This window comes from Dendrobates tinctorius, unplaced genomic scaffold, assembly GCF_039654945.1.
Source record: "Dendrobates tinctorius isolate UK_male_01 unplaced genomic scaffold, ASM3965494v1 ptg000176l, whole genome shotgun sequence".
Taxonomy (NCBI): Eukaryota; Metazoa; Chordata; class Amphibia; order Anura; family Dendrobatidae; genus Dendrobates; species Dendrobates tinctorius.
In genome coordinates, this window is record NW_027361843.1 from 222,262 (window position 1) to 235,069 (window position 12,808).

Below are 12,808 nucleotides of genomic sequence, written 5' to 3' on the forward strand. Positions count from 1 at the left end.
GCTTGCGTAGTAGCAGCTATCGGATCAAAGCTATATACACCGATAGTTGCTACTGCGCAGGTGTGGTGGGTGCCATTTTCTAATGGATTTTTTTTTCTTGCTGAATTACATGAAGAACAGGTATTTTTGGCACATGAAACATGTGATTATGCTGCAACGCAGGTGTCACGGCTGGCACATGCCTGCAGAATTTTTTTTTTTAATGTACAGATATTATGTAAATTAGGGGCAAATCAGTGAGGGATCAGTGATCTGTCAGCAGTCTGCATTATGAATAGCTAAGCAGAGCACCACATGAACACCCCCTCGACATGCCGCCCCGGAGCACGAGAATATCATTAACTCAAAACTGAAAATAAAGATTAAACAACTACCACAAGACGGATTTCACCAACCAAGGTATCATTTTATTCAGTACTAGATGAAGAGCCCGGCGTTGCCTGGGCATAGTAACCAACTGTGGTTAGTTATAACAAATTATAATGATTATATTGCACATAAAAACATTTCACATCATATATTCAACACTACAGATTTGCAACACAAATTAACTAAACGATTACCCAAGTATTGATAGTATTTTATTTTCAACTCATTCAAGAAAACATAGCCTATGATGCTCTCGGGGTCCAGATGTGTGACTGTGCAAAATTTTGTGGCTGTAGCTGTGACGTTGCAGATGCCAGTACATACATACACTTTTTCTCCATTATGTAGATAGAGGCAAAATTGTTTGGTGAATTGGAACACGCGGGGTTAAAATTTTGCCTCAGAACATAGCGTATTATGCTCTCGGGGTCCAGACGTGTGATTGTGCAAAATTTTGTGGCTGTAGCTGCGACGGTGCAGATGCCAATCCCGGACATACACACATACATACATACATGCACTTTTCCCCATTATGTACCTAGAGGCAAAATTGTTTGGTGAATTAGAACGCTTGGGGTTAAAATTTCACCTCACAACATAGCCTATGACGCTCTCGGGGTCCAGACGTGTGACTGTGCAAAATTTTGTGGCTGTAGCTGCGACGGTGCAGATGCCAATCCCGGACATACACACATACATACATGCACTTTTCCCCATTATGTACCTAGAGGCAAAATTGTTTGGTGAATTGGAACGCGTGGGGTTAAAATTTCACCTCACAACATAGCCTATGACGCTCTCGGGGTCCAGACGTGTGACTGTGCAAAATTTTGTGGCTGTAGCTGCGACGTTGCAGATGCCAAACCGTACATACACACACACATACATACATACATACAAACATACACACACATTGAGCTTTATATATTAGACAAGCTGAAGAGCCCGGCGTTGCCTGGGCATAGTAACCAACTGGGGTTAGTTATAACAAATTATAATGATTATATTGCACATAAAATCATTTCACATCATATATTCAACACTACAGATTTGCAACACAAATTAGCTAAACAATTACCCAAGTATTGATAGTATTTTATTTTCAACTCATTCAAGATTTTTGGTTTTTCCTTTCGGTGCAAAGATGAACAGATTTTTGGCAGTTCCAACTCTTGAACAGACCACGTGAAGTTGACCATGAGAAAAGCATGGAGATTGCAAATCGATCCCTACTACTTTCAAGGACTGTCCCTGAGCATTGTTAATGGACATTGCAAATAGCAGTTGAACTGGAAACTGGAGGCGTTTAAAGTCAAAAAACAAATCAGATAGAATGAGTGGAATTCTTGGAATGAAAATGTCCTCTCCTTTGGCACATCCTGTTTCTGAGCTGTGTATCTAATCCTATCCTGTGTGATAATGTTTGCTGAGCTGTGTACCTAATCCTCTCCTGTGTGATAGTTTCTGCTGAGCCGTGTACCTAATCCTATCATGTGTGTTACTGACTGCTCAGCCGTGTATCTAATCCTATTCTGTGTGATACTGACTGCTGAGCTTTGTATCTAATCCTATCCTGTGTGATACTGACTGCTGAGCCATGTGTCTAATCCTCTCCTGTGTGATACTGACTGCTGAGCTGTGTATCTAATCCCATCCTGTGTGATACCGTCTGCTGAGCTGTGTATCTAACCATATGCTGTGTAATACTGACTTTTGAGCTGTGTATCTAATCCTATCCTGTGTGATACTGACTGCTGAGCCGTGTATCTAATCCTATCCTGTGTGATACTGACTGCTGAGCCGTGTATCTAATCCTATTCTGTGTGATACTGTCTGCTGACCCGTGTATCTAATTCTATCCTGTGAGATACTGGGCTCCCCCTGCAGTCTGTGTCAGAGGGTGGTCTGTGTTGGCACGGTAATACAGTAAATTGTGTTATTTCCAGCTTTACAGAAGGACGATAACACCATAGAAATAAGAATAATAGGCCAAATTGTTTGGTGAATTGGAATGCGCGCGGTTAAAATTTCGCCTCACAACATAGCCTATGACGCTCTCCGGGTCCAGTCGTGTGACTGTGCAAAATTTTGTGGCTGTAGCTGCGACGGTGCAGATGCCAATCCGGAACATACACAAATACATACATACTTATACTTTTTCCCCATTATGTAGATAGGGGCAAAATTGTTTGGTGAATTGGAACGCGCGGGGTTAAAATTTCACCTCACAAAATAGCCTATGACGCTCTCGGGGTCCAGACGTGTGACTGTGCAACATTTTGTGGCTGTAGCTGCGGCGGTGCAGATGCCAATCCCAGACATACACACATACACACTTTCAGCTTTATATATTAGATAACAGCAATAAACGTGTAAAGAAAAAGCAAGTCAGCACTGCCAATACTACTGCCGATGTGAGACTGTCATGTCCATGCTCGTGGAGGCTGAACCCCGAGATCTCGGGTGCTAGTGCAGAAAACACAATGTATGTATCCAGTGAGAGGAAAGAATAGCATAGCACTCACTGATCCAGGTGAAAAAGTCCGCTTTATTTAGCAATCCACATTTCATGGCCGGGAGGCTGGAGGGAGGAGTAAGCAGTGTCTGACGACGGCCGTTTCGTGCTTACTAGCACTTGGACGGATCGGTGAGTGCTATGCTATTCTTTCTTCTCATTGGATATTAGATAACAACGCAGACCTGACACTGTCTGTAGGTTACTGTGCACAATCCTGCTGACAGGTTCCCTTTAAAGGCTATAGGAGTTCTGAATACAGCTGAGTGCTTTTGCTGAGACTATTGGTTCCTCAATTAAAATGACTACCTCCTATAATCATATATGGAAAATAACCCCCAAAAATAAAAACAGATTAGAAGAAAAAACAGTTTGTAGTTTTAAGGAAAAAGTGTGATGCATTCCCTTTAAAGGGAACCTGTCATCAGGTTTGTCCCATATGAGGTAAGTCCAGTATTTTTCAGCCCTGATATACAGCATTTTAATATGCTGTACATGCCCCGAATTCTGGAAAAACACCTATTTATAGTACTCTCCTACAGAGCGGTCATGATCCAGTGGGCGTCGCTCCTTTTCTTGCGATACCGTCGTCCTCTGCTGCTTCATGTGGATGATGCATGCTACATCGTCCTCAGTGTCGCTGGCTTCATGCTCCTGCACAGGCGTGCTTCTCTACCCTAGAGTACAGTCCTGCAGTGCGCATGCGCCGGGGCGCTTTGGCCTTTTCCTATGCATGTGCCCTCAACAGGGCAGGGAAGTACTCCTGTGCAGGAGCGCGGTGCCAGTGACACTGTGGATGGTGTAGGACACTTTATCCGCACTAAGCAAGAGGAAGGTATCCCAAGAAGATAGAAGGCACCGGACCAAGACAGCGATGCCCATTGGACCAGAGTGCCCCGTAGGTGCGTATACTAAAAGGTCTTTTTCTTGTCTTGTAGGCTGGATTGGGTGCTTATATACAGAATTATAGAATGCCATTTCTCATGCCTGAAAGATGGTGGCCTTATCTCACGTTGGACAAACCTGGTGACAGGTTCACTTTAAGGCAGATTGTACTGTATAGTAATTCCTGCCCCGTCATACAGTAGTAGCAGAAACGAACAGTCAGTCCTGTGTTCCTGAAGGGGGATGGTAACTGTAAATGACTTAGGCCATCGCCATGGAAACCCATGACGTCATGATGTCACAAGCCTGTGTGTGTCACATATAGGAAGGATGCTGTGAAGATATGATGTCCTCCCAGCATTCCTGTGTATGCTGATCAGTGCCAGTGCTCATCTTGTGGCCAGCACTGCGGATATCTCTCTTTGATATGCAAAATTCCTGCAAAACTACACTGCTTTCGCCCTTCAGCTTGCTAGAGAAAGTGCTGGGACAGAACAGTTTTTTTTATTTTTTAACCACAGCAAAGAGTTTTTTAAAAAAAGTGAAAAAATAAAATCTGTAATTAAAAGTAGCTTTACCCAAGACTATCGTCCGGGACATGAACACATTTTACATTAGCTTTGTATGCACATCTAATATTAGGGGGGGGGGGACCCTTCTGCAGGCAGGCTCCAGCCATGGCACCTGCACTGAAGCATAATCACATGTTTAGTGTCCTAGTAATCACTGTTCTTGATGTGATTGATAAAGTACAAAAAAAAAATTGAAAATGGTACCTGTGCGATAGCAGCTACAAGTGTGTATAGAGATCTGATACCTGCTATTACGCAGGCACTGGCAACAAAAAAAATTCCTCCTCCAAGATGGCACAGCCTGCGCAGTAGCGGCTCCCGGCGATCTATACATATGATTATGCTGCAGGCTGGCACCTGCCTGCTGAAGGTTTTTTTTTCCTTCAGTATGAACAGGTATTCATTATGTAAACTAGGGGGCAGGTCAGTAAGGGATCAGTGACCTGTCCGAAGCCATACACATGAATACCTAATCAGAGCACCACATGAAGACCCCCCCACAGGCCGCCCCGGAGCACAGGCATATCATTAACTCAAAACTGAAAATAAAGATTAAACAAGAACCACCAGACGGATTTCATCACCATGTATCATTGTAATCAGTATAATAGCACCCACCTGACACTGTCTGTAGGTTACTCAGCACAATCCTGCTGGCAGGAGTCTTTATTTTCCCCCCAACATCAATAGCACATGTGAAAACAAGAACCTGTGTAATATACCTTTTCAGAGAAATCTGCTTCTTTCTTTTCCTGGATTGATAATTATCAAAATTCACAAAAAAGATTTGTTTTCGGTGACTACAGACTTTCCCATTACTGATACGTTGTTGCTCAAAAAGTTCTATGGTTCTTGGAGAACTTGCAGTAAAATGTCTGTCGGCCTCTATCTCCTCCTCCTATCTCCATACAATTGTAAAATCACCAACTGTCTTCTCCTGTCTCAGTAATGGGAAAGTCTGTCTTCACTGAATACGGATTTTAAACTTTTTTCTATTGAACTCTCACCTCAGTTATACAGCAAGGTACATTATGGATTCATGGTGTACTTTCTTGAAAAGTCTATATATATACAGGCCACCTGTATTCAATTAAAAAGCATACGTAAACAACTAACATCTATTACAGTTACAAAATGAATATGGTAATAGCTATATATTTCCAGCTGGGGACCCAACTTCTCTCCAATATCAGGAATCAGAACTTTGGAAACCTATCGGCTTTGATCACTCTACCAAGGTCAGAGGGCAGGTGGGACCTGAGGGTGTTAAAAGAAAAAGAGGTCCTAGGAGGTGCGCACCATCCACCCCAAACTTTAGTAAATTTTTTAATACAATCGTATTTTTGTATGCCAAAACTTTCATAGGGAATTGTCATAATATTCTTCTATTGAGAAAACAACAGGGATCTAACCCCCATCCACCTGAGGGCTATTGTTTCCTGGCCAGGAAGAGCATTTCCCGTAGAAGGATTCGATTATGGTGATTACATCAGGGCTCTTCTAAGATGCCCAATAAGCAGACCTCTGGTGTGTGGGATGGGACTGAATACTGATTTCACTCCATCAATTGAGAGTGAAGGCTCAATCCAGGAGGAAAAGGAATCAAATTTCGCTGATGAGGCCTAATACGAACTGCTCTCTCTGCCTCCACACTTATCTGTGATCGGTGCAGATCAGGAAAGGAAGCTTACTTATTCCTGAACAGAGGTTGTAAGATGTCGTAATGTATAGAGTGTGTATGTGAATGGTGAATGTGCGTGTAGCAGAGCGGTGTGTCTGTGTAAATGTACATATACCAGAGCTATGCTGGTATGAAAAATGTCCATGTAGAAGAGCTGTGTGTGTATCTAAATGTGCATGTAGCAGAGCTGTGTATGTAAATGTGCATGTAGCAGAGCTGTGTATATAAATGTACATGTAGCAGCGCTATGTGCATGTTACTGCATGAAGCAGAGCTGTGTGTATGTAAATTCATGTAAATGTACATGTAGCAGCGCTATGTGCATGTTACTGCATGAAGCAGAGCTGTGTGTATGTAAATTCATGTAAATGTACATGTAGCAGCGCTATGTGCATGTTACTGCATGAAGCAGAGCTGTGTGTATGTAAATTCATGTAAATGTACATGTAGCAGCGCTATGTGCATGTTACTGCATGAAGCAGAGCTGTGTGTGAATGTAAATTGTGTATGTAAATGTATATGTAGCAGATCTGTGTGTATGTAAATGTATACGTTGAAGAGCTGTGTTTGAATGTAAATGTGCGTGTAGCAGAGCTGTTTATATGTAAATGTGTATGTTGTAGAGGTGTGTGTATGTAGGTGTGCATGTAGCAGCGCTGTATGGAAATGTGTAGTAGAGTTGTGTAAGTATGTACATATGCTTGTAGCAGAGCTTTGTGTTGTGTATGGCAATGTGCATATATGTGAATGTGCATGTAGCAGGGCTGTGTGTCTATATGTAAATGTAGCAGAGCTCTGTGTCAGTATGTATGCAAGTAGCGGAGCTGTGTGTCTCTATGTACGCATGTTGCAGAGCTGTGCAACGGTATTTTTCAAACATTTTGCTTCCATGCGCCTGTCCTCATCTGCTGAGTCTGTGTAATCCTGTAGTTACACCACATCTATGAGCCAGCGTCTCGGCCATCACTTCACACTGGTGTACAGTAGTAATGGAGGTAGCCTGAGTCGCGTGAAGCCCACACACCACAGCCAAAGACCCGCTTATGTTTTCAGATAAATTCTGTGTGTAGAAATTGTGCTGCTACTTTAATATTTTTTTTCTTTACTCACAATTAAGGAATGAACAGCCTCGGATAACCAAAGATGTAATATGTTTTCATGCTGAAGATTTCTTAGAGGTGGTACAGAGATTGCAGCTAGACTTGCATGAACCCCCGCTGTCACAGGTAACCATGTGGGAAGATTTCTAGACTGATCTTAACATTTCCTTCCCTGCAATGTGATGTTTGTAAAGGGTTGCTCATTTCCACATCAGAAGGTTAGTGGCACTGAGGAGCTGTCATGAAGCCGGCAGGTCATATCTTACTCCATAGGACATGTCACACATACTGGCAGACGCTTGTCAACCAGACATCTGCCACTTGCCTCCTAATGCAGAAGTGAGCAGAGGCCAATAAATGTTTTTGAAAATGACTTTTGGCAGTCTGTATTTAACTCCTATAATGCTCCTTAATTCAGTTTTCACCCTGATAAGTAAGAACGCTTTTCAGTCTGTTAAAGCTGATCAGCCATTGGCCTGAAAAGGTTGAATATCCTACCCAACACTAAAGGGGATATCCACACTATAAACCTTGACATGATGGATTACTATTAGTGATGAGCGAGTATGCTCAGGTGTTCTCCGAGTATTTCGAAGTGCTTGGAGATTTAGTTTGTTGCTGCAGCTGCATGATTTGCAGCTACTTGACAGCCTGAATACATGTGGGGATTGCCTGTTTATTAGGGAATTCCCACATGTTTTGGGATTGCCTGTTTTTTAGGGAATTCCCACATGTATTGGGATTGCCTGTTTGTTAGGGAATCCCCACATGTATTCAGGCTGTCTAGCAGTCACAAATCATGCAGCTACGGCAACAGAAACTAAATCTCCGAGCACATCCAAATACTCTGAGTTCACCCGAGCAACGATTATACTCGCTCATCACTAATTACTATGGCTGCTCCAGGGACCTTGTTAAGGCCCTGGTCACCGCCACCTTGTTCTTGTGAAGCTCAGCTATATGCTGGATTTTACACTACTGTAGTATTGCTGTCTATAGTATTAGCTGTCAAACCATTTTCCTTCACCAATCTTCCTTAAAGCGAACCTGTCACCAGGTGTGGCCAATAAGAGTTCCGGCCAACCCCTTTCAGGGCTTATCTACAACATTCGATGTTGCTGTAGATAAGCCACCGATCCATCCTGTAAGAGAAGAGAAATAACTTTTATTATACCCACCCGGGGGGGGGGCGGTCCGGTCCAATTGGTGTTGCAGGTCCGGGTCTGGCGCCTCCCATCTTCTAGCGACGCCGCCCTCCTGCTTTCTTCCTCTCTTTCGGCATCGCACTTCTCTGCCATGTTGAGGGCAGAGAAAAGTTCTACAGTGCGCAGGTGCTGGGAAAGGTCAGAGAGGACCAGCGCCTGCGCACTGCAGTACTTTGCTCTACTTTTAACAGAGCAGAGAAGTACGCCTGCGCAGAAGCGCAATACCGGGGAGCAATGAAGCAGGCAGGAGGGCGTCGTCGCAAGAAGATGGGAGGCGCTGGACCCGGACCTACGACACCTGGCTGAGTATAATAAAACTTAAAGAGGTGATATCCATGATTTAATTTGCCTGTATTTGGTGATATATAACTGTATATAAACTATAACATATTATGTCCATATGTATAAATACTACTTTTTACTGTCTGGTATTGGCTCTGCACCTTTGAGGGGCACTCTGATTTATGTTTTTTCTTTTAAATATTATTTGGTTTAATATACTTGTTTGTTCTCTGGGCTGAAATATGCCTGTGAAATAAGTGTTAGGGTATGTGCACACTGTGGTGTAGTGACCACTGTGTCCACTAGAGGGTGCTGTATGGATGTCCCAGGAGAGTGGATGAATGGCAAGATACTGAATGACCGTTATGTATCTCACGGTGCGTGGCCTTGAGATGGAGATTTATGTGTGTGTTAATCAGCGGTGATACTGCTGAGGTGCTGGTTCAATGTGTCAGGGACTAGTTACCTGCAAACCCACCCAGGGGGTGTGTTTAATAACGCTATTGTAAAGTGTATATGTGTGTGTGTGTGTGTGAAGGACCTGTGATGAGGTCATAGTCATGTGACCCGGTGGGCGTGGCTATGGACCATATAATGTGGCCAGGGTAGGTCACATGGGTGAATGCTGGGACCCGGTTGGTCCAGTGTGGAAGGTCCTGCTAGGAGAAGCATCTCCTGGCTAACAGCCTGTGGAGTGGCTGTGTGTCATGGCTGCCAGCGTCTGAGTGTCCCAGAGAAGAGAGTGGATGTCTGCAGTGTGGGGAAACAGCCATGAGGAAACCCTGACGTGGGTGAGATAATGATGAGACTGAAGAGCCTGAGTGTGTGTGACCACAGACTTAACCAGCACTAAATCCGCTAGAAATCCGCAGGTGAAACCCAGGCACTTTGACCGCAACATGTGCACATACCCTTATAAGGTTTTGCCTGAGGTTTTTTTTTTTTACTTGTTACATATAGGATTACATGTGGGATATTTTTATAGTTAATGCATGAAATTGGTTTTTTTTTATTAATAAATAAGATGCCTGCCAAAATCTTGAAACCCAGCCCCATAGTGTTGTTTCTCCTTCTGCACATTTTCCAGTAGGCATTATACATAGACATTTTGCTTCAGGCATCGGAGATGGTGAAATGTATTTCTTCACTCCAGAGAACACGTGTCCGCTGCTCAGTGGTGGCGTCTTATACCATCGCAGCCAACATTCACCGTAGCACAAGGTGGTGTCAGACTTGTGGTCAGCAGCTCGGATGTACGGTTCTTGTGCTGCAGTCCTTTCCAGATTAGCAATTAGCCATGTGCTGTAGTACCCAGCGGCCCTCCATGTGCTTGTGTAACCTTGGTCTGTTTTCTAGTCGGTCTGCTTCACAACGCTTTCACTGCGTTTTCCGAGCTTTCTCTATAGCTTTACAATTTCCCACTAACTAATAAGGCTTATTTTTCAATTCCAGTGTGTCCAATGGATTGACGATGCGAAGCTAAATCAGCTGCGCAGAGAAGGCATACGCTATGCCAGGATTCAGTTATATGACGACGACATCTACTTCATCCCAAGAAACGTTGTGCACCAGTTCAAGACCGTATCAGCTGTATGTAGCCTAGCATGGCACATCCGACTCAAGATGTACCATCCAGAAATGGCACAGAACAGCAGTAACTTGGAAGAAACTGCTGGTGACAGTGAGATCAAACCAGATGTTGGGAGAGAAGACAATATGTTGTGTGCAGCAAGCACAATTACCTCTCATGTACAGTGTTCGAACATCTGGCAGCTGAAGGACCTTGAGCTAAAGACCCAGCAAGTAAAACGGGAGCCGGTGTCACCCCACCAAATTAATGAGGCTTTTGGCAATATAATCCTTCCACCTGTCTCCACCACAGCCACAGAATGTGTGATGTATACAGTGAAGACTGATCAGATTAAGGACACCCAGAGCAAGAACGGGAGGGAATCCCTCTTGGGACTGATGAACACGGACTCTGCAGAAAGTAGAGATGACACACAGCAACCTGTATCAACAAACCCAAATGTGCGGACAGAAGAGGAACCTCTGTGCTAAAATCTGTATATAGTTTTCTTTTCCTTTTTACTCTACATGACGTAATAATAATAATCTAAAGATTGGTAAATGGAGGGACAAGCTCCGGCTTGTTCTGTAGTCTGTTACTGAATCTAGTTATGTAGCGATGTAACATTCCTCAGTGCCTGTCCATAACTGTGAACTATCAAAGCACTTAGGGCCAGATGCACTGTAAACACTGCAGGTTAACATAAAGTCTCTGACGTTTTCACTTTTAGGTTCTAGGATAGAGCTGACATTAACATATATATTTTTTGTAAGATGAGCCAGAATTCTTTTTGACAATTCCCGGCTTTTCCATAGAGCTTATTTATATCAATTTTTCATTTTAAAGGTGTCAGCACTGTAGTGTAAATAGCTTTTTTAAATCTTTTTAGTGTGATTTATACTGAAATGTGAACCACCTAATAAAGGTTCATTACAATGCATTTGGTTTTATTTGCCGACAGTTTTGGAACTAATGTCATAATTTCCAGTTCTTCCTTTAAAAATGGCATTGTACAGTAGTAAGAACACACGGCTAGATCTGCACGTTTCATATTATGCAAAGGCAATTGTTGAAAATACAACCACCGCTTCAAACCCTAATTTCTGATATGAGCGGATTTCGTTCTTGATTATCAGCTCCCCCCTTTCGCATTCAGATATGCAAGAACCTTCCCTTTTGTGGGTGGTCAGCTAAAAGTGCTGCGAAGATCACATTGATGGCGTCTGAGCTGAGATCTAGGATTCCTGCACGGGTATGGTGCTGGCAAACCTTTAGCCTCCTATGTAGTTTTTCAGTAATGGAAAACCATCTTAGTATTGCAGAGGTTGAGTAAATAATGCTCGGCCTAGAATGGGGTTAAATTAGGCCTAAATGCAGATTCCAACACGTAAGTCTTCCAGTCTGACGGACTGCTTCCTCAGTAAGGTATGACAGAAAGGAAGCCGCACACCAGAGGTGCAACTACAATGCTGATTCACAGTTTGTACCACAGCCGATCTGTTGGTTGAATGTGCTCCCCTCTGTAAGGATTATGTATTACTGCTGCAGGTCTGCACATCTAGTAGGCAAAATATAAAAGAAAGTAACTTGGCTATTAGGAGTGCTGTAGAATACACACACAAATCCTGAGCCCCGCTATATTCACGTGGTGAGCGCCTCTTTGGAGGGGACCAGCAGGCTTCTATGTGTTTAGTCATACACCTCAATGTGGCAATCACGGCCCTGGAGGAGGCTGGGGGGGGGCAAACACCCTATGAATACCCTGGAATCACTGTGTCTGCTGTATTCACTGCTCATAGTAGCCAAATGGCACAAGATACTTGTGTGATGCTGAAGCATCTAGGTAATGGTTTTTTTTTTGATAAGGGTGAATGTGCACTTCGTGGATTTTCTAGTGGCAATCCACATCTTAATTCTGCCATAAATTCTGAGCAATTTTCCTGTTAGGCTATGTTCACATAGCCTTTGACCCTACCTTCAGTGGCGTAGTCAGGGTGTACGTCCGATCCCCCGACAAAGGCCGGGGTCAGACTTGTGTGTGCAATGCGAGAAACTCGCGCATCAATACCTGGCACTCGGACCGGAGTGTGCGGCTGCATGTATTTCTATGCAGCCGCACATTCTGGTCCTAGTGCTGGCGGCAGTGATGGGTATTGATGCGAGAGGCTTGCATTAGTTTCTCGCATTGCACACGCAAGTCTGACCCCAGCCAAAATGGGATTCCGGTTTATGTGTTGACCGGTCCCTTGACTATAATAGTCACAGTGTGCTCTGTTGGACATCATTTTTGGCCGAGTAAACCTATTGGAGGCGGGCAGCCAGCATGGCTCAGCTAAGTCTTATGTGTTCTCCATGAAGAGAGAGGAGTAAGCTAGGAGCGGCTTATATTCTCCAAGAACAAGGGAGGGCTTGGTAAAATGTATAAAAGAAGCCATCTTTCCCCAAGTATTTGCCTTTAGAGGTTTTGGGAAGGAGTCAGGACACCAACTTACTTTGTCGAGGAGGATTTCCTGACTAGTACCGCCGTATAGGTATGCATCGACCATGGGTTCCTATGTTAAGAATCCGCCCACCACACAATATATGTTCTGTATAGTGAACTGTGCTGCTATATACAGCAGCTAGATAT

The 12,808-nt window shown here is 43.7% G+C and overlaps 1 protein-coding gene across 1 annotated transcript in view; it reads left to right on the top strand.

Annotated features, from left to right (window-relative positions):
* RSBN1L (round spermatid basic protein 1 like) overlaps positions 1–11,117 on the top strand; it is a 131,772-nt gene extending 120,655 nt beyond the window's left edge. The window contains exons 7-8 of the mRNA XM_073551405.1: positions 7,140–7,248; positions 10,062–11,117. Coding sequence (XP_073407506.1) covers positions 7,140–7,248; positions 10,062–10,670 — 718 coding nt within the window. The 3' untranslated portion in view covers positions 10,671–11,117. The remainder of the gene's footprint in view (positions 1–7,139; positions 7,249–10,061) is intronic.
* Positions 11,118–12,808: the final 1,691 nt, after the last annotated feature.